Here is a 25188-nt window from a genome sequence, read left to right as displayed (position 1 = left end):
TCTGCATTTCTAAATTTAGGTAAACCCGAGATGGTTATCCGGATTGAAAACCTGGTACTTAGTTTTTTCAAAAAATCCATCAAAACTACTCTCTCTCTCTCTCTCTCTCTCTCTCTCTCTCTCTCTCTCTCTCTCTCTCTCTCTCTCTCTCTCTCTCTCTCTCGTCATCGTTTTCATCATCACTCTCCGTCGCTCCATCTCCTTCTCGGTTTCTTGGGTCAATGAGATTTTATGCTTGTGGGTTTGGATGAGCATGGTGTTGTCTATTTCTCGGTCTCTTCCCTTTGTAAACGTGGTTCGTGTAGATCATGCTGTTAGTTATTTTGTTTGTTGTTTGATACATGTTACCTTTGTTGTTTGTTGTTGTCGATTTTTCTGGATATATGAGTGTGTATGCCGTTAGTGATTTCTCTTGCTCGAGATGTTCATTTCATGAAAGTTAGTTCAGATCTACGTGTATCCTTTTTTTTATGGGTTTTTTAGGGTCAGATCTATGCTAGCATATGTTCAAGTTCAGATCTGCAGTAGTTTTTTTAGGGTTTTTTTTTTTCCATTTTTTACTTTGTTGATTTGGGTCTATTTTGTTTTCATTTCTTTGTGTTTTATGCCCATGTACAAGAGTGCTTTGTTCTATTTAGAAGTTCTATTATTCATCTGATTTCTGTTTAGAAGTTTATTCAATTTGTTAGGGCACAGGCACGGGCACATGTGTGTGTGAGGAAACCCCACTTGAGTCTTGTAATCACAGTCCATACTGTTTTAGTTCGTTAATATTTATGGTTCAATATTTTATTATGTTGTCAAAAAAGTACAAACCTTAATATTCATAATTTTTTTGTTCATTGCAGCCACCATCATGCGATGAAGCTAAAGAGACTAATGAGGACTGTGCCATAATTTTTTTTTTCATTGCTTCCCTTGTTAACTTCCCAAAACTTGTAGTTTTAGCGTCTTCCTGGTCTGTTTTTGGCACAAAACTGGTCTGTTAATACCCAGCTTTAACAATTTTATACTTATTTATTTTTTTCTTTTTTAATTTCTCAATTTATCTACCAATTACATATCTAGAGTATGTGTCCAAAATAAATTATGTTAGCCTATCTTATAGTAGCATATGGTTGTATGCTAGTATAATCTAATATATTTACTTGTTTTTAACTGTTAGATTACGTTCACAAATTCAACTTAGGGTAGATGGAATACAACAGGATACTAGGGATGGCACACAACTAGATCTGTGTGGTGCTATAGATAGGGATTTTGGTTTTCAATTCCAATGATATTGAGGACATGGAGCTGTTATTTGGCCTAAAGGTATTCTTAGGACATGATTATGTTGATTATTTGGATTTAAAATATTCTAAGTGCTTTTTTAATTTTAGGTGATAGTGAAGTTATAAGTTTTTTTTCTTTGATTCCAGAATACGGATGATATGGAGCAGTAGATCACAATGAGGAGTTTTTTCCCTTTTTGAACTAGTAATTGTTTTGGATTTATTTGCATTAATAAGACTTCCATGCCTTATTACTAGCTTATGATGATCTGGACATATATATGCATCTTCTATAGATTCCAATGGGTTTCTTTGCTCTGTAATGAGTTCTCTCCTTGTTGCCATTGCCACTTTTTGATCTACTGTTGTTCGGGAGAGAGCGTTTGTAGATATTACATCTTTGTTATGCTATTTTGTGTTGGAAATGAAATTCTTATAAAAAATTTCTGTTCTAGTGGTTTTGAGAAGGAGTTTTCTTACATCAAGTTCATCCCATTGCTGAATAGGATCAAGGTTTCTCATTCTGCTGGGTTTGTTCTTTCTATTCAAGAGTAAGTTTGTCATTTCCTTTCATTTTTCTCTACAGAAACTGATAGGTTTGTTGTGTTTTTCTAAGTATTCAAAACTTTTATTTTGAATAAGTTTGTCATCCATGCTTAGTCAACTGTGTCTAGTTGATCAGCTCCTGATTCTCCTTCAGGTCCTGTAACAAGATCTACCATTCGGGGGGAATAGTAGTTGGGACTACCAAAGTGAGATTTGATTACAAATCTCAGTAAGTTAACAAAAAACTTTCACACAAGCTAATAATGCATGGATGACAGTAAAAGCATAAATGCATAATCAAATTTATAAGTAATTAAAGCATAACTTGACGTACAATATAGCATAATTGACATAACTTAAATTGAAACATGAACTGAACTTGACTTGACATGAACTTGATCTGAAACTTGACTTAGCATGAACTTGCTTTGAAACTTGAATTAACATGAAAAATACATACTCCACAGTTGTTGTGGCCCCATGTATTCTACGTGTAAATACATACTCTACAGTTGTTGTGGCCCCATGTATTCTACGTAAACTTGACTTAACATGAAAAATACATACTCCACAGTTGTTGTGGCCCCATGTATTCTACGTGTAAATACATGCTCCACAGTTGTTGTGGCCCCATGTATTCTACGCATCACAATGCAATTAAATACATACTCCACAGTTATTGTGGCCCCATGTATTCTACACAAACTAAATGTACTCAAGATGAAACGTGACTGGAAAACGAAAGGACTGGAGCCCTGACGTAACATAACGTGATTTGAACATAACTTGAAATACATGACCAACTTGAGATAGAAACATTTCGTAACATGACATAACATATAATAGACAACATATTTAACATGACATACTTGTAATGTACAGTAATACATGACAGAATATATTATGTAACAGATAAAAATTGATGACAGAATAAATTTTGTATAATAGACAATTACGTGATAACTTGACATGGCATGACATATATGATAACATACATACATACACTGTAGTTCCTTTACTTAGCACACATACACAGTAGACTGCTAGTAAGTTAAAAGCTAATTTACCTCGATCTCCGCGTTTCTTATAAAACTTCAAGTGCGACTACGAGGAACTGTAATTAGTGATTCTAAAAGTTAGAACTAAATTACTAAATATTTAAAATATGAAAAATACTAACTTAAAGAGTAAAATTTTCATTTTACTCTCTACATGTGGGAAAATGACCGTTTTACCCATAACTTAAGGATTTTGCATACTAACTCCAAAAGTTTCTAAAATTTACATTCTTCATGTAAATTTTGTCCTAAACTTAAATATTAACTCAGAAAAATTTAAAACAAAACACAACTATGAAGAACACACTATGGCCGAAACATCCATAGGCCATTTCCCTTGATTTTTGTTGCAATTCATTCCAACTTCAAAACTCATGCTTAAACCAAAATTTTGCAACAAACATCTTCCAATCCTAAGTTCAAAACCATACTTAAAACATCCATTTAGAAAAAGCTAATAATCAACACCAAACTTTTTTGTAAAAAGATCAAAGCACTTGAATCACAAGTTTTGACCTTAATTCAAAACATCTCTAAGAATTCCAAAAATCAAATCTTACTTCTAACATATTCATAATATCATCCTAACATCAACCATGCTTTAAATCATCAAACTAAAGTCACCAAAATCACAAAATAACATTTGGAGTTTTTGGTTTTACACTTAGTCCAAAAACAGAAACTTTTTCCTCAACTAGTTTTGATAAATCTCTTGATCTATGACTTATAAATATATGATTTTCAAACCAAACCATTACATGGTTTAAAAAGATGTCCTAAAACATATATAAGCTTCTAATTCAAGATCACATGGTTAGAAATTAACCAAAACATAAATTTAGCCAAGAATATCCACACTTTGGCTTATCTGAATATCTCTTTGCATAAAATTTCATATCTTTGAAACTAACATCAAATATATTCAAAATAATAATATAACATGTATATAAGATGTTTAGGATCTTCCAATAAAATTATCAAAGTCATTAGAATAGGTTTAGACCACCAAAGAGTTAAACTTTCTCAAAACAGAAACTGTTTTTCCTCTTCTAGTTTCTAAGTTTCTAAATCTAAGAAAATATTTCATCAAAACCTTTAATCATGCAAAAATCCTCAACCAATAGTCATATATACATGTTAACAATACTCCATAAAAATTTCGGACCAATATCTATCCATTAGCTTGGTCAAAAACTCCAAACGATAACATATTCTCCAGTTTATCTCCCAGAATGACCTTTCTATAGTTTACACAATATTTGACTAACCAAATAATCTTCAAATGGTGCAAATAAGATATCCATGTAAACTAGACTCAAAAAGGAACAACTTATATGAAAGAGACTTTATGATAAAAAACTTACAACAGCTTCGAAATGGGCGTGCGAAAGACCTCCTAAAAGCTGTCCGAGAGAGAGTGTTTGATATTCTTTCAATGGAAAGTGTAAATGAAGATAATTTCGTGGGGAGAGGTGGCTGGAGATACTTATGGATGAGATATGGAAGAGATGAGGCTGGAGTTGAGAGTTGAGTGTAGTTTTCTCCTACCCAAAATATCTATAAAAGATTATCTCATAATATTCTATCCAATAGTATCTACAAAAAAATCAATTTAAGATATTTTTATCTAATAATATCTATAAAAATCAACTAAAAATATTTTTACCCAATAATATTCATGAAAATTACCTCAAGATATTTCTTTTTATCCAATAATATCTACAGTTTTGAACAGACGTTTTGACCGAAAATATGAAAAAATGTTATTGCGCCATAAGACTTTAAATAACCCTCCGAGTCTAATGGCACTAACCATAATACATTTTGACACTTCTAACTATCTCCAATAATCAAAAACACACTTCTGATACCATAGTAAATAATAACACTAACTATGTAGTTAGACAAAAACCTATACGATTAATGGATTCGTGAAAACTTATGGGGTTTTCACGAGGTTCTTAAACTTAATAGAAATTTCACAATTGAATTTCTAGCAGGCTGTTACAAGATCACTTGAAGTCGCTACTTGGTGTGATATTAAATCATTGATAGAAGACCATGCTAATGATTTTGTAATTCATATATTGTAATTTTGTATTTTGTAATGTAATGTGTAAATAACAAAATAATGTAATATGTAGTTAGTTTGCATTTTATTTTTTTATTTTTATTATTCTGAAAAATGTTAGTATTATGCTTAATGATTTAGAAAATCTTTTCACATAATATAGGCATTTATTAAAAAAATATGATTTTCAATACTTTTTTTAATTTTAAAAATAAATATATGAGAATTATACTTTACAAAATTTTTGTATAAATATGAGTTTTTATTAATAGTAGACACGATATTTGAAGAAAAAATAATTGGATTTTATTTTTTATAAAATAATATGCTTCAAAAATTGATTTTTTTTTAAATTAAAAAAAAATCCAGGTACAGCCTGATATCCAAATTCACCCGAATTTTGGCTCGTGTTTGAAATCGGGTATATCCAGACCGAAATTTGGATTTCGGGCTAGGTATTTCTAGATTTCCGATCAGGAATCAGGATGAATAGTCCTATTTTAGAACACTGGCATTGAAGAAGTCAAACTGGGGAAGCTCTACACATGGGCTACAATACTACCAAAATTTCCTTTAAATTTGGCGATACAACGTTCATCTTAAAAAAAAAAAAAATTATTTTAAGAACATACACCAACTATATATTGGGATATTACTTATTTTCTTGCTACTCAATTGGGCCTGTCACAATAAGATGCTGGATAAAATATTGAGTTATTAAATTATTAATTAACATATAGTTAGTGTAGTTATAAAATATAAAAAAATAAAAATAAAAAAAGTATTATTAAAAAAATAATATTATATTATTATTTTTATTAATTTAATGTAAAGTTATATCTTGAATGATTTTAATTTTATGTTAAATATATACTTTTAGCTAAATTTTAAAAATGATTTTAATGAAACCATAAAACCAGCGCCAATAAGAACACCCACACTTGTCATGGGATAAGGTTGAACCTTAAACCGTTGCGAGCATAAGCCCGACCGAAGACTAGGTCAGAGTATTCCGACTTGCCAATCCATTACGGCCCTGAAAACCAAGCAGTACCCACAAAGCAGAAGAAGCCTCATGGATATGGCGATAAAAGCCAATCTATCCGTTCTCGCCTTATCTCTCCTGATCATCGGTATCTCTTCATGTTTACCGTCGATCGCATTACAGACTTCCCGCCTTACCTCCTCCAAATGGACCCCACGGTTTCTCGGCGGACACTCAAAACCACTGATTCAGAATCGGCAGCAGCAACCACATTACCAGTACGAAACCCGATATTTCTCTCAGCGACTCGACCACTTCAGTTTCTCGGACCTCCCTAGTTTCCCTCAGCGGTACCTCATCAGCACCGAGCACTGGGTGGGGGCGCAGCGCCTTGGCCCCATCTTCTTCTACTGCGGCAATGAGGGTGACATCGAGTGGTTCGCCGCCAACACCGGTTTCGTCTGGGAAATCGCCCCTCGCTTCGGCGCCATGGTGGTTTTTCCCGAAGTAAGGGCTTCTTCTTCTTCTTTGGTCTCTGTTTAACAGCTTAATCAATGAAAATTTAGGTTTAATTTAAGAGCGGCGTTGACTGATATTAATTTGTACTTTTTACATTATTGGTTTCATACAAGTAGGAAAATGGTTAGATTGTGAGTCTGGAATGTGTGATTGAGCTCCAAACTTGTTTGATTGATGGGCAGCACCGATACTATGGCCAGTCGATGCCATATGGAAGTAGAGACGAGGCATACAAGAATGCCACCACATTATCCTATCTTACGGCCGAGCAAGCACTCGCGGATTTCGCGGTGTTGCTTCGGGAACTGAAGCGAGATTTTTCCGCCGAGGCTTCTCCTGTGGTGTTGTTTGGTGGATCCTACGGGGGAAGTAAGTGTTGCAGACACAGTGCTTGTTAATTAGAGGCCGCTCTGAACTTTGGCTTTTGCTTTGTAGTAAGATAGATTGATGTGGTAGACGTGCATCTGAAATTAATGAACCACTATGGTCTGGGTTTTTTTTTTTTTTGCCTTTAAAGAAAAATGATGTTTGTTTGTGTTTGTTTGTACAGATATTTATTAGTTTGCAATATGCATAGGAACTTATCAAAAAAAAGTTTGCAATATGCATAGCGTTAGTTTATTGACTAGTGGCATTCTGTTTGTTGTGACATATGAATGCCATCTACATGTTCTCATTTTTTTTCAATTTGAATAGTGTTAGCCTCATGGATGAGGCTCAAGTATCCTCATGTTGCAGTTGGTGCGCTTGCTTCTTCTGCTCCGATTCTTCAGTTTGAAGATATTGTGCCACCAGAAACATTTTATGACATCGTTTCTGGTGCTTTCAAGGTGTGGAAGTCTTCATCTTTCACTGCCATCTCTATTGTAGTATATTACATATAGATATACATTTCCCGTGTTATAACAATGTTACTCTCTTTATTAGCGTGAAAGTGCCAGCTGTTTCAATACTGTTAAGGAGTCCTGGGACGTCTTAATATCTGAGAGTCTAAAAAATGATGGCCTCCTGCAACTGACCAAAACATTCCACTTATGTAGGTAAGAAAAAAAATGAAAGAAATATGTTTGCTGTTGCTGTATCAGCTGATAATTACTGAACTTGTTTTATACAGGGTATATTTTTGTCAATTTGGTTTGTTGGGTCTTAACTGATCAGTGGCAGTTGACAGGACCTTAAAGAGGGCTGAAGATCTGAGAGACTGGTTGGACTCTGCTTATAGTTATTTGGCAATGGTGAACTACCCTTACAGTTCTGATTTTATGATGCCGTTACCTGGACATCCAATAAGAGAGGTTAGTTAGCATTATAATGCAATTTGTAAAATTTCTCACGTGCACATACATATAGGGAAGATCTGATAGTCTAAATTAAATTCCTTCCAATAACTATAATTTGCAATGTATAAGATGCCAATCTTCGCATTGCCAAAAGCAGCCTGGGAGCTGAGATTCTGACATTTGCCTCCAATTTTTGTTCGGCTTTTGCATTCAGATGTTCCTATACTCATTTGTTTGAGCCTTAACTATACTTATAAAAAAAAAGATGCCAAGTAATCTTCCTGTTTACTTGGGCTATGCCTATTTCCATATAAATAAAATATCTTCTTACTTATCAAAACAAAAAGAAAGTTGCCAATGTTCAGCAGTATGGTTTAGATTTCTCTGTATCCAGTTGTACTATAGGCTAGAATCGCTACGTCCCTCTTCTGTTCAATTTACCCTTTATGTAGAACCGGTATGCTTATCAACTATTTCTGTTTCATAATGTTCTGAGTCTATTCTTCCATAGCTGCATCCGCTCTATATTGATCTATCATCCTGACTTCTGTTCTGACAGGGTATGTGTAAAAATCCTTTGCTTCTTTAACACATTTAAATATGATTTAACTCTTCTTGTAGGTTTGCAGAAAGATTGACGGTTGTCCTCAAGGCACTAGCATTCTGGAGCGCATATTTGAAGGAGTTAGTGTGTATTACAATTATACTGGAGGTGTTGACTGCTTTCAATTGGATGATGATCCTCATGGCATGGATGGCTGGAACTGGCAGGTCTAGAGTTTTGTAGTACTTTCTTATGTCATTGCTTTATCTTAAGCGATACTTTTTGGTGATTAAATTGCTCCTACTATTTCCTTATAATAATATAGGCATGCACCGAGATGGTTATGCCAATGTCTAGTAGCTGGGATGCGAGCATGTTTCCAACATATAATTATAATCACTCTTCCTTTCAAGAGGAATGCTGGAAGGAGTTCAAGGTGAAACCAAGATCTGGATGGATAACAACGGAATTTGGTGGACATGTGAGTGAATGATACCTGCGCTTTTAAGTACTTTTGATAGGTAATCAAGATAATAAAAGGCATAGCCAAGTACACAGGACGTATACATGAGATATTTAACTAGGATTTACAACCAAAAAAAGTGGTTTAAGTACTTGAATTGTAGAACTTATTAATCTCAGTGGATTGTTTGAGAGATTCGTACATTCAAATCAAATGCAGTAATTTCAGAAACCAGTAACATGTTGCAACACCATGGTCCATTTACTGGCTGATGTGTTACGGTCCTTTCATGCATAATGCTTTACTTTTCAAATGCCATATAATGACTGCATCTTTGGATTTTGTTGTGAAGGATATCAAGACAGCCCTGAAAAAGTTTGGAAGTAATATCATTTTCTCCAATGGCCTATTGGATCCCTGGAGTGGTGGAAGGTGGCATCTTTGTTAAGCTTTTCTTATGTTTGATTTTGAACATTCATTGTTTGGGTATATGTCCCATGTACTTGGGCTATGCCTATTTATATCATCAATAAAATCCTTGCTTTACCAATAAAAAAATTCTTTGTTTGAATGCTAATCATTGGAAGTGACATCTATTGCAGTGTTCTGCAGAACATATCTGAAACTATTGTTGCTCTTGTTACTGAAGAAGGTAATTTTCAACTGATACCAACTATAGTCCTCTCCTCTTTTATCTGTGTGAGGGCTATTTTTTTTTTTTTTTGCAACGGGCATCCAGGAATGGTGCCCTAACTAATCGCAGGGGTGCACAAGTCCTTGGCAAGGAGTTTCCTACAAATGCAACTCGGATAATTCAAGGGAAAAATCTCCCCATCCGATAGGGCTATTTAGTGGGTTGACATTGGTTTTATGTCATATACAGCAAAATACCAAGGCACCCATGGTATTTACTTGTAATCTACATCTTGGATGGATAGGAATTTATCTAAAACCTACCTTCACCTTTTCATATTCTAAAAAAAATCATGGTTGGTCGATTCCTTTCAAGTAGTAGTTGTCAAAAGATATATCATTACAGATAATTTATAAGACTAAAAACCACTGGCCTAGGCATTCTAATGTCTTTGAGCCCCAATGCATGTCTCAATTCAAATATTATAGTTGGCCCAAACAACTAAAAGGGTCAGGTTTCAGGTCCATTGGTTTGATTGGCTTTTTTTCTCACGTTTAAAGATTCTGTACACACTTGAATTAAAACAAAATCATCTCACCTACCAATTTTATTTAACTGCCTTCTTCCTTTTCGCTAAATGCAGGAGTACGTCACATCTTTTTGACTCAGAATTATCTTTTTCTTTGCCCTTCATTTTGAGTTATATTATGTTAGTTGAATCCTTAAGTCTTTGTCTTATGTTATGAAACTTTTTTATTACTCCTCTCACATTTTGTTCTCATATGACGTATACTCCTTAAATGACTTGGGATGCACCAGTTTTTGTTTCTTTTGCACCACCCTTGTCCACTAATTACTTCCCAATTAGAATAAATTCAACTCCATCTGTGTATGTTATGTGCTTCATATAGTTCTTCAACACCAGTTTTTGTGTCTTCTGTGCCATCCTCTCACAGGATGGGATGCTCCTTGGGAGACAATGGTACAGAGAAACAACATATGGTGGGAAATAAGACTGTCCGTTCAAATTTTACCTTGGTTTTGATATTCCCATTTCAAGGATATTCTTACAAAGCACGTAATCTAGATCATTCTAGATAATATTACCAGACATATTTAGTTTATGCATTGGCGATATCTCCAACATTCTGCCTGCTTATCTCAATGCCTGTGAGTTCTCTTTGAAATTTGATGTAATCAGTCTGCTTCCATGTCTATTTGTTTTTAAGAAGTGATTGCTAGAATGTTCAAACTTGTTTTATGACATCCCTTGCTACTAGCTACCACTATTTGATAAATTCTGCGTGCTTCTTAGTACTTATATATAAAAAAAAAATATTCGTGTGTGTGTGTGATGTAGGATCTTTAGGAATTCAGTACTAGATTAGGTTTCTCAGTTAGCTTCTGAAGGACTCTTGGATGTGATTTGATATTTAAGGACTTACGAATGAATGGAATGCTAAAAGCATTTTATCATTTAATTATCAGGTGCCCATCACATAGATTTACGTGCTTCAAGCTCAGAAGATCCTGATTGGTTGCTAGAGCAGAGGGCAACTGAAATCAAGTTGATTAAAGGCTGGATAAGTGATTACTATCAGGAAAAGAAAGCAATTATCGACATGTAGTTGGTGTATGAAGATCTTTCTTGTATACAGTTCAAACTTGTCTGTGTTTTTCCTTCGGACATCATTGAATGAACAGTGTAAGACCTCTCCTTTCCCATGTCAGTGCCCTTAACTTGATCATTGCCTCTTATAAAGTACTGTCTCCACTAAAAGTGCGGGGAACATTGTAAATATATATATGTGTATATAGTGAGATGGCAATTTTAACTACTTTTTAGTGTAACTGGATTTTTTAGTACACCAAACACCTACGTGGTATTTCCTGAACATCACTTGCCCGTTAACTATATTTCTCCTCACTCCTACTTGGAGGGTAATGGATAATGGTTCTTGATATTGTTATTTTTTGGATAAATAGTTTATTGAAATATTGGTGTAAATAGTTGTTCATTGGGTTGCAAAGATTTAAAATGTAGTAGTCATGATTCATGAAGTTCCTAGCTCCCTACCCGGTATTATCATATCACTTCCTTCTCAAACGGTGACCTCAATTGTTTGGGTGAAGTTGTCTTTTCACCGGCAAAACTTGGGCTGTTGTATCGGATGATTTGGTTGGTATAGGGTGTGCCCTTTTCTGCATTGACTTTGCCAAGGAGGGAGGGTTCTGCACATCGCATCATAACTCACTCTTAATAGAGAAGTGTTACAGCCACTAGGAATTCTATAAAAATAAATTTACAAATTGACATAATGTTATAGAATATATTATATTTATTTTATAATAAAAATAATTTTATAAGTTAATATAGTACATCAAATCATATCAATATATAAATATATTTTTGTGAAATTATGGCTAAAACATTTCTCTTGCTACTATTCAGTCAGGCGAGTATCCAGAGCTAGTTTTTGGCTTGACTATTTTCGGCTTTCTACACGATAAAGGAGGTTTGAATAGGCCGATCTTGACTCTCTTTGTGCTGAAACTTGGAAAGTGTTCATAAATTGACTACCCACCACGCACGAGTAATAGAATCTTTCATTTTATTTGAAGTGGGTCCTATCTAAAGAAAAACATGGGAGATTTTAATTATTGCATTTCTAAAAGTGATTAGATTAGTAAGTAAAATGATCGTGATTTCTCGTACTTGGATTCACTGAAGAAATGGAGGTGAATTAGTCATCCATAAAGATAAATTTCTTTTTTTGAGAAAATTTGGACGGGATTCCAATCATAAAGCTATAAATGGAGCAGCCACGGAGATATTGGGCTGACAGAATGAAAGGTCGGTGGCCCCCGCCAACCCCCCCCCCCCCCCCCCCCCCCCCCCCTTCTCTCTCTCGATATGCACTTTTTTCTCTATCTTCTGGGGACAAAAAAAGGTTCATAATATTAACATAAAAGCAATGAGTATAACTTTTAATCGGATTATTCTATAAATTCTTTTTTATCGAAACCCATAGATGATAGTCACGTAAAGGCTATATCTTGAAACAATACTCCTGTACTACAGGGAACCACTCTATCAAGACCCCCCACCCCCTCTCTCTCTCTCTCTCTCTCTCTCTCTCTCTCTCATGCAATACAGAAAATTCCTAATGTTGCAAGTGTTGCTTGCAGTACTCTCTTTTGAAGTTCATCCAAGCAAAACAGATCCAGTTCATCCGTTCGATTTTCTACGTGCGGTCTCTCTCTGTCTCTGCATGTCGTCTCTCTCTGGCTACTGATCCATTTCTTGTGTTCGATTCTCCGCTTGCTTCTCTTTCTCTCTCCCTCCCTCTCAAGCAACTCCATAAAATCGAACCAGATGAAGAAGTGTTACCGTAACCCTAACCCTCCCTCCATCCTGTATGAAACCAAAACCCATAAAACCATAACCTTCCCTCGACTCCTACGAACCAAAAATCTTTAAAAACAGAGCCCATATTCATCTTCTTATTCTAAATCTTCTCATTTCGGTTTTAGATTACCTCACTGAAAAGGGGAAAAAAAAATTTGGCTCCCCCCGTACAGATGTTCATCTTCTTGTTCTAAATCTTCCCATTCCAGTTTTAATTTGCCTCACTGAAAAAGGAAAACAAAATACGGCTTCCCCCATATAGAATGAAGATTGGAAATGGTGGCCTACGAACTTGGCATCCCAGGTTTTGAGGTCATCTACGCTTGCAGTGCTCTATGTCCTAGAAGAATAGGATTTTTCTGGTCACTTTAGTGTTCGTGAATGAGAGAGAGAGAGGGACGGAGAGGGAGAGAGAAGGAAAATGTGGATATTCTCGATTTGAGAGAGAGAGAGAGGGGGTGGGGTGGGTGTCTTCACAGAAATCTTCCCCTACTTTGCAGCACACTAGTTTTGAATTTTTTGCCCTTACGTGGCACTCTTTCATTGGTCTCCGTTATTCTACCATTATAGGATAAACCGGTCTAAAGTATTTCTCAAAAGCAATAAAACTTCGACATCAAGCCGGTGAACTAACAGAACAGAGTGTGAAAAGAGTTTTGTTATATATAGTCACTTTTACGTATGTCTTATATAGTCTATTGATGTGATTGAAAAAATAGTTATTTTATATTAAAAAAGGTAACGTAACCAATCACATTAGTGAAGTGTACAAAAAGTACGTAAAAATGACTGCAAATAGATTTTTTTAAATATATATATGAAAGGATAAATCTACTATGTTGCCCCACTATCACTGCTCTAGTTGACCACTCGTTAATTTTTTTTTACTTAATGATTAAAGAAGTAATTTTAAATGTATTGATATATTTTTTATTTTTTAAAAATATTAAAATATATTAAAAATGTGAAAACAAAAATGAAAAAAAAAGTTTAGTATGCTAGTGGTAATAATGAGCGGTGCTACTTAGGCGATAGAATAGCACCGCTTATATTTGAAAAATTTTATTCATCATTTTCATACCATACATTACATATAATTTTTTAATTTTTTTTTATTAAATATATTGTGTATAGATGATAAATAGAAAAATTTAACTAGTTTAAGAAAAATAAAACTAAAAATAAATAAAAATAAGTGTGATACGTAATATGCAGAGATAATAAAGAGTAAATCTCAATTCCCTTTGATCCGACGATAACGAAAACTCATAAAGAAAGCAAATACCGTCTGTGGCTTTGCGTCATTAAGCCAATTAAGATTTCTAAATATAGGTATTCTGAAAGTAAACCTTTTTCCAACGTAGTGCCATCATTGCATGGAGAAAAATCAGCCGAAACTGTTGAGAATGTGTGTATTGAAATAAACTCTTCCAAAAGGCAAAACTGCAAACCAATCCCTATATATGTATATATATTCCCAATAAAACCAGTGACATGGTTTGCAGGGCAGCCAAAAAATGGCTACCATGTCAAAGTACACCATTAACCGTGTTTTCCTTTGTGTTCTGTGTATAGCCCAACTGCAGGCTCTTGTTTCCCACGCCCACCACAGCGCCGCAGCCTTCGTCGCCTTCCACAACATGGCGCGCATGCAAGTCGGGGTCGGTCCCTTGCAGTGGAACACAACCCTGCAGGCATACGCTAGGAAGTACGCTCGGCACCAGAGATCCATTGGCTGCAAGATGATCCACTCCAATGGCCCTTACGGAGAGAACCTTTACTGGGGCTACGGCGCCGGCTTCATGGATGCGGTGGCTGCCGTGAAAGCGTGGGTTGACGAGAAGGCATTTTACAATTACATGATCAATGACTGCTTGATGGGAAACCAATGTCTGCATTATACGCAGGTGGTGTGGAAGGATACTACTCAGTTAGGCTGTGCTCGATCCTTTTGTTCTAATGGAGGAGTCTTCATCACCTGTAATTATTATCCTCCCGGGAATTATCTTGGAGAAAGGCCTTATTGATCATTATAACTAATGATATTAAGGCCTTAATATTAGAATTAAGAACTATTTATATATTATACATCAAGCATTCTTGTTTTGGGGAATGGCCAAAGTTTTAGATTCACCTTGGTTTTTTGAATCTAATATAAATACTCATGCTGGAGCTTTTTTGCGAAGAGTGATGTTATTATTCATCTTTTATTTTATAATTTTTAATTAGAGCAGTGCTAGCACAAGACAAGTACTCCTGATAAAAGTAAAAAAGTTTTATTTTTTTATATTCTTAACTATTTGTTTTTAAAAAAGTTTACATCATTAAAAAAATATTTTCTTAATCATTAATTAAAAAAAATTATCAGAACCCAACTGTCGATGAGAATAGCATTTTTGTTTATTACTATTTAATTTTTTAATATTAATTTTTCACTAGTATTACAGAATATTTAATATTTGAGATTATCTGATTATCCAAATACAACTTTCATTATACACTTAAAGTATGGTTGACATCTTCTTCAATTATAACGGTCAAAAGAAAGAGCGGATGTAGCATAAGCTCGGTCTAGAGAAGAACAATTTTTTTTTTGGTGATTTTTTTATTATTTTTTATATTCTTAAACTTTTTTTTAAAAAAAATTTACGATATCATTAAAAAATATTTTCTTAATTATTAAATAAAAAACAAAATTATCGAGACACACAATCGAGACATAAAAACATTTCTCTTATAAAGGTAAAAAGAAATATAAATTACTCTCAAGGTACAAAATATTATGTTGTCAAAACAAAGAATATAGAACTAATTATAAATCATTTTCAAATCATGACAAAACATACTGTTGGAACCCCAATGAGATATATATGACAGAGTGGCTACGACACTAGGGACTATTATTGTCTTGTCTTATAAGGCTTGTGAACATGCAACCCTCTTCAAAGATGGTCCATGCACGTTCGTTGGCCCACAGATTTTATTATTATTATTATTATTTTATTTTTTTTATTTTATAGAATTAAATTATTTATGGACAGGGCAATAAAAAGAAAAATCTGCATTCTGCCTCAAAATAGGATAAATGTTGAGTGGTAAAATTATTTAATTAAACAAATAAATTATAAGTCGTTAATTAAAGTTTTCTATTTCTATCCAAGTCAAAATAATTATTAAGTAATTTTATAATACAAGTGGATAAATTTAAAATTTATATAAAAAATTATTTTTTAATAATAAATCTTACATAATTTTACATAGAATATACGAGATTTATATATTTTAAAATTATATTTAACATTAATTATATTAATATTCTATCACAAAGTACTCAATAAGATGATAGACAGCCGCATCCAATAACATAATAAATTTTTAAAAATCAATATGGAAAATGATAAACACAAAATTTCCTTTTATAATCATTTAAATAACTATAGAGACATTTTTATAAAATATCTTATAATAATAACGTCATTTTATAAAAACATTCACATTTTAAAATATAATTATAAAAATAATAATAAAAATAATTATACGTTTACATTATTCTATTAATGTATATCTATTAATGGCGGCTTAGATTTTTAAATTTTAAAACCCGTGCAAACGACGTCGTATAAAAAGTCTGGTCATCATCACCGATATTTTCCACCACTGCTGGCCAAGTTTCCAACTCTCAGCCTCAGGCTTCAAAGTAAAGTAAAAGCGCTTTCAAAGCATAATTGACGACTTTACTCTCACAGACTACACCGTGTGTTCTATAGAGAGAGAGAGAGAGAGCACGCTCCGAAAAGGCAAGAACGCCCGAAGTGGGAGTGGGACTTTCGCAGATCAACAGTAGCCGTAGCTCAAAAACGTTAAGGGTGTTTCGGAAGCGGAGATGGCCACTCCGCGATCGGAACGCCTCGCGATCACTCCGGCTTCTTCTCGGCCTTTGTCTATAACGCCCGGTTCTAGGGTTTTGAAAACGCCTCTTAGCGACGAAGCCATCTGGAAGCGCCTTCAAGGGGCTGGCTTGGATGAAGAATCCATCAAACGGACGGACAAGGCTGCCCTCATAGCCTATATTGCAAAGCTTGAAGCAGAGGTTTTTTTTTGGTCCCTTCTCAGTTTTTTTTTTACTTCATTTGTTTATAATTCTCAATTTAATTTTTGTTTCCTTATTTCTCTTGAAAAATTTAATTTCGGTTTGCAGTTTATTTTGGAAATTTTTATTTGCTCGTATAGGTGGGCTTGGGGGATTTCAGATTTGTGGGTCATTGGCTTTCTCTTGGTTACTGAAACGAGGTGGAAAGATATCAAGTCTTGATATATCTGAAATTCTCATTCGCTGTTTAGCACTTCAGAATGAATGTGTTTCTTCCGAGTTATTGCCATACTATTTGGACTTGTTGGGTTGATTCTTTTGTTTTCCATTTCCTTTTATTCTGTGTCATCGAAATATAGGGCGAAGGGACAATTATGTTGGAAAACCTGAAAAGCATTTTAGCTGAGCTGTTGAACTATAATATTAAGAAAGGTATTTGGATTAAAATGAAATGAACGTGATCTGTGCTTCACTTAAGTACGTGTACAACTTGTTTTCACTCAATAATTATATATTTGATTTTGAATAATTTCTTATAAATAAATGTTGAAATTGCATAATTTCCATCTTTAATAATTTTAACAAGAAATAACGTTAATATCAATGATTCTAGCACGTAATGTTTACTTTTTTTCAATAATTCTTAGTGACTTGAGTGCGTGGGTGGAAATCAACATATATAGGCCGGGGTGTTTGCCGCCGGTAAGAGCGCACTTATTGGTGCTTTTTTAGTGAGCTTAAAGCTCAAAAAGTGTGCTTTTATAGTTTTTTGGAAAAAAATATAAGATATCTGTTTGAACTTTGCACTGTTTTACGGAACCATTTATTTGTGGTAAATATCTAGGACTATATACTTTAGACTTTCATTTTATTGCTTATGTTGGCATAGAAGTCAATACCTACAATTCTAGTGCTTTTTTGGTTGTTACCTGTTGGGTAATTTTGATTCAACCATGTAATTTACTTTGATTATGTCTATGCAATATCATGGTTGTGTTATGTTGTAAAGCACAAGAAAATTATATAAATGCTATGTTTAAGTTTAATGTAATCTGTTGATCATTTGATTTTTGCGCTGCTTAATACTCTTTAACAAATTGAGTTAATGTGCTGAATATATTACTATATTAATTCTTTAGATTTTTTGGTAATTTTGAATATTTTTTTATTATACATTACTTTTTTAAAAAGTGGGCTTCATTACTTACCAAAAAATAATGTGGGCTATACTCCAATCAGTTGCGTGCTTCCTTTTTGTGTTTGTGCTTTGTGCCTAGGCTCTAGGCACGCTTATGCTTTATTGCGCTTAAGTTGGTTATTATTTGGCAGAGAATTTAAAATAGAGGTTTCTTTATTAAAATTTATGTATATATAGTTGCCTAGTTCCATTTGTAATCATAAGTGGACCTTATGATGGTATCTCATTGATTGCAGATGAGTGACGATGGAGATGGTGGCATTTTATTTACATATTTGTACATGTAGTTTTTTGGTGGGTCATACTTTTTGGATTTGGGGAAGCTGAATTTAGATCTCTTTCCTATTGATGGTGTTGATTGTATAAGATACTAGGCAGATGCATATTTTTTAAATGCTGATGTTTTTTCAGGCAATATGGTTGCCTGAATAACTTGACAATTTTCTTGTTGTTTGGGAGATTACGGTACGAGAAAATGAATACCTTGTATATGTGCACATAAGTATGTGCATTTACAACTTGTGTAGATGGTTGATACTGTGGTACATGAAGTCCATCCAAGAGTTACTGGGTCTGTGCATGCGGGTGTTTGGGGTTCTAAAACTGTGGATTATCTTTCTAGATGGTTCCTCTAACTTGTTGCACTGATTTTATGATGTCATCTTGAGCTAGCAAATATCAGTACTTGAACATTCTTAATATTCTGTGATGTTGCAAAATCCTGTCTAATTGTATTCTCCAAGCAATTTTACCCTATATTTTGTTGTTAAATTTTTCCATGCTTGCTTGTGATTTGGGCCATACTTGCCCTTATCTTCACAAGGTGTGTTTCCTTAACATTTGCAACACATGATTTTCAATTAGCTTATTCTCATATTACTTGTCCTGTGGAATTGTTTGTTATTGGGTACTTAAGTTGCTTTTGATCTCATTTCTCTTTCCTCTGTATGCAAATTTATGTACCCGCGAAGTGCAGCTTTACTGGGTTTACGCATCGAATGTTGCTACTCAATTGGGCCCTATTGTCTATTCTTTGCTACATTTATACCTCTACCATGAGTTGCATCCCAGTTATACCCACTTATAAAAAAAAAAACATCCTAGCTGTATTTTTTTCCCTTAGTATATCTAACTTTTTTTTGAGAAGTAATCAAAGTATATCTAACTAATAATATCATCTAGATCTTTGACCACCAACACCACATGGGCCTTCTCCTATTGGAAAAAAAGGAACTGGATTCCAAGTATGAGCAAATCAAAACTTCTGCTGACACAGCTGAAATAATGCATATGCGTGATCAAGCTGTGCATCTATCTGCTTTAGCTGGGTCAAGGAAAAGAGAAGAGAATCTGAAAAGGGCTGTAGGAGTCAAAGACGAGTGTATAGCCAGTGTAAGCTTATCAATTGTGGCTGTCCTTTAAATTAAAGAAAATTTGCCTTTCCATATGACCCCTATCATTATTAATGTTTTCTTGGTGGTTGTCCAATGGATTTCTTCAGCTTGAGAAGGCCTTGAGTGAGATGCGTGCAGAATCTGCTGAAATAAAGGTTGCAGCTGAGAGCAAATTGGCTGAAGCACGCGATATGGTAGAGGAAGCTCAGAAGAAATTCACCGAGTCTGAGGCAAAGCTGCATGCGGCAGAATCTTTGCAAGCAGAAGTGAGCCGCTATAACCATGCCTCAGAAAGAAAACTGCAGGAAGTTGAAGCACGGGAAGATGATCTTAGGAGGCGAATGATATCTTTCAAGACCGAGTATGTTCCATACTCATTTATATCGTGTTTTTGAAACCACTTTTGTAGACTGCCTGTGTACAAGTGGAATTTGGTTAGTTTCAACTAGGAAAATATGCCAAAGAAAAATGCTTAAAATCTTTGAGCTCTTATTTTATAACATTATGATGCACAAAAGATTAGTAAGTGAGCTGCATAATGGTGTTTTTCTTTGAATTTTGTGGCTAATTTCATTAAAATGTCTCAGATTCCCTAGTCAAGTTTCACGTCACCTCCTCTTTGACTCTCTTAATCTATGCCGCCTTACAGATTTCAGCCTTTCAATATATCACTTGAGCAAATGATGCATTTTAAACTGCTCTAATGCCACCTTACCCAACCAGAGGCCCTTTCACTCTTTTGATCAAGAGTAATGTTCTTTTTTTTTTTTGATAAATAAATAATTATATTGATCAAAGAATGGAAAACGCCTGAATTACAACTCAAGAGTAATGTTCTTTTCATCGGTATTGAAGAATGCAGAGTGATACTCAAAGAAAAATGTAACTTTGACATTTTTCCGTTTTGGTGCTAACCCTTTTTCTGAGATGAAGATTGAGTTGTAATTGTTATCCTTTTTCTGTTCTCTAGTAATCAAACCTTGTGCTATATGTAGATTTGGAGTTAGCATTAGTCCCCATGCCATTCCATAACTTAGTTCATGACGGAATTCCATGTAAGACCATGGGGTTGCTCTTCTTGTGGACTTCACCTTTATCTTGACTTACTGATGAAAGCAGAAGCTCTCAACTTTGCATTAACACAGAAGAAGTTTTTCTGTTGTCTTTCATATATAGCTCTAGTCATACAATGGTCATAGTTTTGGTTCAGGACATGCTGCTTCAGATGAATAAATTTGCAGCAAGGAACCTGCTTCTGTAGCTTTATAATTTCTTTGTTGTATTGTTTTAGCTGTGATGAAAGAGAGAAAGAGATCAGTCTTGAGAGGCAATCTTTAAATGAAAGGCAGAAAGCTTTGCAGCTTGAACAAGAAAGATTACTTGATGCCCAAGTTCTGCTGAATCAGAGGGAGGATTACATTTTCAATAGATCTCAGGATTTAAATCGACTTGAAAAAGAGATAGAGGACTCAAAGGCAAATATTGAGAAGGAACTTGGAGCTCTAAATCATAAGAGATCTGATCTAGAGCTGACCAAGGCTTCCCTGTCAAAAAGGGAGCAGGTTCGTATTCTTACTTCTTGATTTTATGTTGATGTATGTAATTTTTACTCCATTTATGGAAAACTTCATTTATGTAGTTTCTCTTTTAAGTTCATGCAGGATGTCATTAAAAAGGAAGCTTTGCTGAACAAGCAACAGCAAGACATACTTGTTTTACAGGAAAAACTTGCGAGTAAAGAATCTGTGAGTTGTGTCTTATCTTGCAGTTTGTTTTCAGAAAATTCAAAAAGTTATAAAGCGGAAGATTTTGTAAGCTATATCTTTGTTTTTATTCCATTCTGAGTATGGATTTTTTCTTGGAATGATCTTTTGCAATGCAGGATGAATTACACAAAGTCATTTCCAAACAGGAAATTGCTTTGAGAACAAGGAAGTCTGAATTTGATGCTGAGCTGCAGCTGAAGCAAAAAACTTTTGAAGATGAAATTGAGGCTAAGAGACGGGCTTGGGAGTTAAAGGAAATGGATCTTAGGCAGCGGGAGAACCTAGTATTGGAAAGGGAACATGACTTGGAGGTTCAGTCAAGGGCAATGGCAGATAGGGAGAAAGACGTGGCCGAGACATTAAATCTACTAGATGAGAAAGAAAAAGACCTAAGTGCTCATGAGAAGGAGTTTGAGCTGAAGAAAGCTCGTTTTCTAGAAGAAAAAGAAGAGATTAAAAAAATGAAAGCAGAGCTTCAAAAGTCGCTGGATTCATTGGGTGACGAAAAGAAGTTGGTTGATTGTGCACAGGAGAAGTTGGAGGCCATGAAAACTGAAACAAGTGAGTTATCAGTTCTAGAGATGAAACTTAAAGAAGAAATAGACATGGTTAGGGCTCAAAAAATGGAGCTTTTGGCTGATTCTGATAAGTTGAAAATAGAGAAGGCTAAGTTTGAAGCTGAATGGGAGTTAATTGATGAGAAAAGAGGGGAGCTACGGAAAGAAGCAGAACGCATAGCTGAAGAGAGATTGGCATTTTCCAGGTTTATTAAGGATGAGCGTGATAGTCTTAAACTGGAAAAAGTTGCAATGCGAGATCAATGTAAACTTGAAATAGAGGCACTTAGCTGTGAGCGGGAAGACTTCATGAATAAGATGGTGCATGATCGCACTGAGTGGTTCAGCAAGATGCAGCAAGAACATGCAGATTTCTTACTAGATGTTGAGATGCGTAAGAGAGAACTAGAGAATTGTTTTGAGAAAAGACGTGAAGAATTAGAGAATGATTTGAGGGAGAGAGAGAAAGCCTTTGAGCAAGAAAAGAAAACTGAACTTCAGTATATAAGCTCTCTCAAGGAACAAGCAGAGAAGGAGCTGGAACAGGTTTCTTTAGAAATGAAGAGGCTCGAAACCGAGAGAGTTGAGATAAATTTCGAGCGTGAGCTAAGAAACAGGGAGTGGGAAGAATTAAATAATTGCATTGAGGATCTTAAGGTCCAAAGAGAGAAATTGAAAGAGCAAAGAGAGCTATTGCATGCAGATAGAGGAGAGATTCTTTCCCAAATTGAAGACCTTAAGAAATTGCGGGATTTGAATGTAGCCTCAGATAACGTTATTGTTGCTGAGTTGCAAAATTCAGATCCCGAACGAAGCCAGAGGAAAGTTCCTGCAAAAAGAATTTTGAAGCAGCAAGCTCTTGTACAAAATGCCGTGGACTCGCACAAAGAGATAGATGTTACTGACGTTAGCAATGGGCTCAATTCTCCATCTATGGGTGATATGAATGGTGCTTCTGCTCATAACTCTGCTCGTTTCTCTTGGATTAAACGCTGTACAGAATTAATATTCAAACATTCTCCTGATAAGACTCCAATGAAGTCTGAAGAAAGGCCTCCTGACCATGAAAATGCAAGCATTGGGCATAAGTATGTGGGAGAGAAGTCAAACATAATTTTCAGCGAGCGACAGCAGGTGAGATATGCTCTTGGTGAGCCAAAAGTGATAGTCGAAGTGCCTACTGGAGGCGAGGTTGTAAAAGCAACACATCATACTGCATCTGAAGTCGAGGGGCATTCCAGTGAAAAATGCATCCCTTCAATTTCTGAGCAAGGGCTGCAGGCTGGAAGGAAAAGAAGGGTTATACACTCTATATCCAATGATGGTGTTAATTTACAACCAGAGCAAAGGCGGAACAATAAGAAAAGGAGGCAACAAGATGATGGTGCAGCAGCTCAAGGGACCTCTACTGAGAGGTTAAACTTTGCAAATTAAATCCTGTCCTTTTTATGGCTTAGTGTTCGTATTGTGTTTCTTGGGATGATTATTTGAAATGCTCTACTGGTTCTTAGAAATGATAATTTTTTTAATTTCTTTTTAAATTCCTGTTAAATATTTTTTCCCCAAGCACTTCTGCTAAATGTTTGTTTATTTGGTTTCAGTGCAATTTCCACCCAACAAAATGCTCCAGAGGATCAGCATGTATCGTTGTCATCCTTCCAAACTAAAGAAGGTGCTGAAGAGGATGGTGCGTTTATTTTAGATAAAATCATACAAATCTCAGAAGTGACTCTGGAGAAAACGGAGACTCACAACTTCACAAATGAAGACAAATTAGACAGTCTGTTGAATCCTGTTGCGGAATTGGAGCAGGATGTTCCTCCAGATGAAGTAATAAATATTCCTCCCGATGAAGGAATAAATGGTCTTACGAATTCTTCACATGTAAAGAATGGTGTCTTTCCCTGTGGCCCCAAGGCACCAGAAAATGTACAGTAAGTACACAATGTTGGACAAGATACTGGGCATTATCAGGTGACTGCTGCTATCTCAAATCTTGCTTGAGTTGACGTTTTTGCATGCTGTTATATAAGATTGTTATGGTTTTTGTTCATTTCATTCCATTCAGGTTGCTCAGAAATTTTTGTTTCACGTTTATTATTTTCACTTTCATTCGCTGTTATAAATATATGTTGTTTGAACTTGTAAGACTGAAAGTCTCAATTTATGGGGGTTTTTTGTTCCATGGCTAGCAGGTTATGGTATTTTGCCTGCTTCTTTCATTTGTGATTGCTTGTTCTTGCTCATGTCTTGTCCTTACCGATGCTACAGAATGTGCTTTCCTTGAGTAATTAGCCATTTATACTGCTGCTTTCTCCTTTTTTTTTTTAATCCTTATGCACGTCTTTGTTTTGCAGCCTCAATGAAGCGAGATGTCAAAATATAGGAAACAAGAAGTTGAACATCATGGTGCGGCGAAGTTATAAAGAGAAATTTGTCCATAAACTGCAGTAGTGGACAAGGTCAAAACTGAAAAGACTTCTGGCTTTTTAATGGATGCATCCATTGTTCACTTACTACACCAGTCTTCTCCACTCATTTTTAAAGTAGTTTTGGCTGGTGACATCTCTTAAAGCTGGGCTAAATATGTAAATGACTCCACTCACTGTGATCATTAGAGAAATTTGTATATGTTTGTGCATCTTTTGTCGGCTTTGTGAGTTTAGCTTTCATCAGGGGCAGGTGATTGTTGCGAATATTTGCATTAACATAGGGGGTGGTGTTTTAGCTTCTGAAAGATGGTCTCCATTTATGGCTTTTGGGTTGTCTGGTTTGCTGTATTGTGTGTGAACTGGTAGTGTAATTCTTGTGGGGTGCAATTTTCAGTCATCGTTCCGTTTGACCTTTCTCTCTTCCTCCCTCCCTCCCCAGAAAGCATAAATAGAAAAGGTTAGCGCATTTCAGTGAATGAATATATTATGATTCTGGCCTTTCTGGCCGGTGGCCAGAACGAAGTGATTGTGAGGGGCAGACGAGACAGCCGAGTATCACTGTATCTGTCCGACCTCGTTGAGTTTGGTTTGGTTCATGTGGTAATTTACCAATCCTTTGATTTACTTAATTTAAAAAAAAAAAAAATCTCAGCATGTGGTAGCGGTGGAGGGTGACACGTGTTTTCTGGGAGCCGAAATGAGCATAATTTTGGATGGAATTGGTTAATTCAAAACTTGTGTAGCAGAAGACAAGAAGCGATTGTTTGGATAGGGAGGTGAAATGAGAGTGTTTTAGATAAAAGTTAAAAATTGAATAAAATATTATTATAATATTATTTTTATTTTAAAATTTAAAAATTTTAAATTAAGATTAGTTGAATTATTTATTATATTTTATATGAAAATTTAATAAAATTGTAATGATAAAGATAATTTTTTAATTGAAACTGTCCTTAATTCTAAAAAAT

General features: G+C 35.0%; 3 protein-coding genes across 3 annotated transcripts; all 3 read left to right on the top strand.

Annotated features, from left to right (window-relative positions):
* The first annotated feature begins 5900 nt into the window (after nucleotides 1-5900).
* On the top strand, nucleotides 5901-11212 carry LOC122315513 (lysosomal Pro-X carboxypeptidase). The gene is made up of 10 exons (XM_043131453.1): nucleotides 5901-6441; nucleotides 6636-6822; nucleotides 7150-7283; nucleotides 7381-7493; nucleotides 7625-7748; nucleotides 8355-8504; nucleotides 8603-8758; nucleotides 9093-9172; nucleotides 9343-9392; nucleotides 10863-11212. The coding sequence occupies exons 1-10, from the start codon at nucleotides 6025-6027 to the stop codon at nucleotides 11000-11002; spliced, it is 1551 nt and encodes a 516-aa protein (XP_042987387.1). The 5' UTR covers nucleotides 5901-6024; the 3' UTR covers nucleotides 11003-11212.
* A 3048-nt stretch (nucleotides 11213-14260) lies between these two features.
* On the top strand, nucleotides 14261-14968 carry LOC122315512 (pathogenesis-related protein PRB1-2-like). The gene has a single exon (XM_043131452.1). It carries the CDS (start codon nucleotides 14301-14303, stop codon nucleotides 14808-14810), a length of 510 nt encoding a protein of 169 aa, XP_042987386.1. The 5' UTR covers nucleotides 14261-14300; the 3' UTR covers nucleotides 14811-14968.
* A 1499-nt stretch (nucleotides 14969-16467) lies between these two features.
* LOC122315511 (protein CROWDED NUCLEI 4) lies at nucleotides 16468-24630 on the top strand. Its single transcript, XM_043131449.1, has 8 exons — nucleotides 16468-16873; nucleotides 19254-19463; nucleotides 19573-19826; nucleotides 20757-21027; nucleotides 21127-21210; nucleotides 21348-23203; nucleotides 23390-23762; nucleotides 24146-24630. The coding sequence occupies exons 1-7, from the start codon at nucleotides 16667-16669 to the stop codon at nucleotides 23724-23726; spliced, it is 3219 nt and encodes a 1072-aa protein (XP_042987383.1). The 5' UTR covers nucleotides 16468-16666; the 3' UTR covers nucleotides 23727-23762; nucleotides 24146-24630.
* The last annotated feature ends 558 nt before the right edge of the window (nucleotides 24631-25188 follow it).

The sequence above is a fragment of the Carya illinoinensis genome, chromosome 7 (genome assembly GCF_018687715.1).
Source record: "Carya illinoinensis cultivar Pawnee chromosome 7, C.illinoinensisPawnee_v1, whole genome shotgun sequence".
Lineage (NCBI taxonomy): Eukaryota > Viridiplantae > Streptophyta > Magnoliopsida > Fagales > Juglandaceae > Carya > Carya illinoinensis.
This window is presented reverse-complemented; position numbering and strand designations above follow the sequence as displayed.

What these genes read in the sequence shown, in the direction of transcription:
- LOC122315513 (XM_043131453.1), top strand. Translation starts at nt 6,025, where the DNA reads ATGGATATGGCGATAAAAGCCAATCTATCCGTTCTCGCCTTATCTCTC. An exon ending in GATCCCTGGAGTGGTGGAAG is followed by an intron (nt 9,173 to 9,342) that starts GTGGCATCTTTG and finishes CATCTATTGCAG; the next exon opens with TGTTCTGCAGAACATATCTG. An exon ending in TGCTCTTGTTACTGAAGAAG is followed by an intron (nt 9,393 to 10,862) that starts GTAATTTTCAAC and finishes TTTAATTATCAG; the next exon opens with GTGCCCATCACATAGATTTA.
- LOC122315512 (XM_043131452.1), top strand. Translation starts at nt 14,301, where the DNA reads ATGGCTACCATGTCAAAGTACACCATTAACCGTGTTTTCCTTTGTGTT.
- LOC122315511 (XM_043131449.1), top strand. Translation starts at nt 16,667, where the DNA reads ATGGCCACTCCGCGATCGGAACGCCTCGCGATCACTCCGGCTTCTTCT. An exon ending in AACTTGCGAGTAAAGAATCT is followed by an intron (nt 21,211 to 21,347) that starts GTGAGTTGTGTC and finishes TTTGCAATGCAG; the next exon opens with GATGAATTACACAAAGTCAT. An exon ending in CAAGGGACCTCTACTGAGAG is followed by an intron (nt 23,204 to 23,389) that starts GTTAAACTTTGC and finishes ATTTGGTTTCAG; the next exon opens with TGCAATTTCCACCCAACAAA.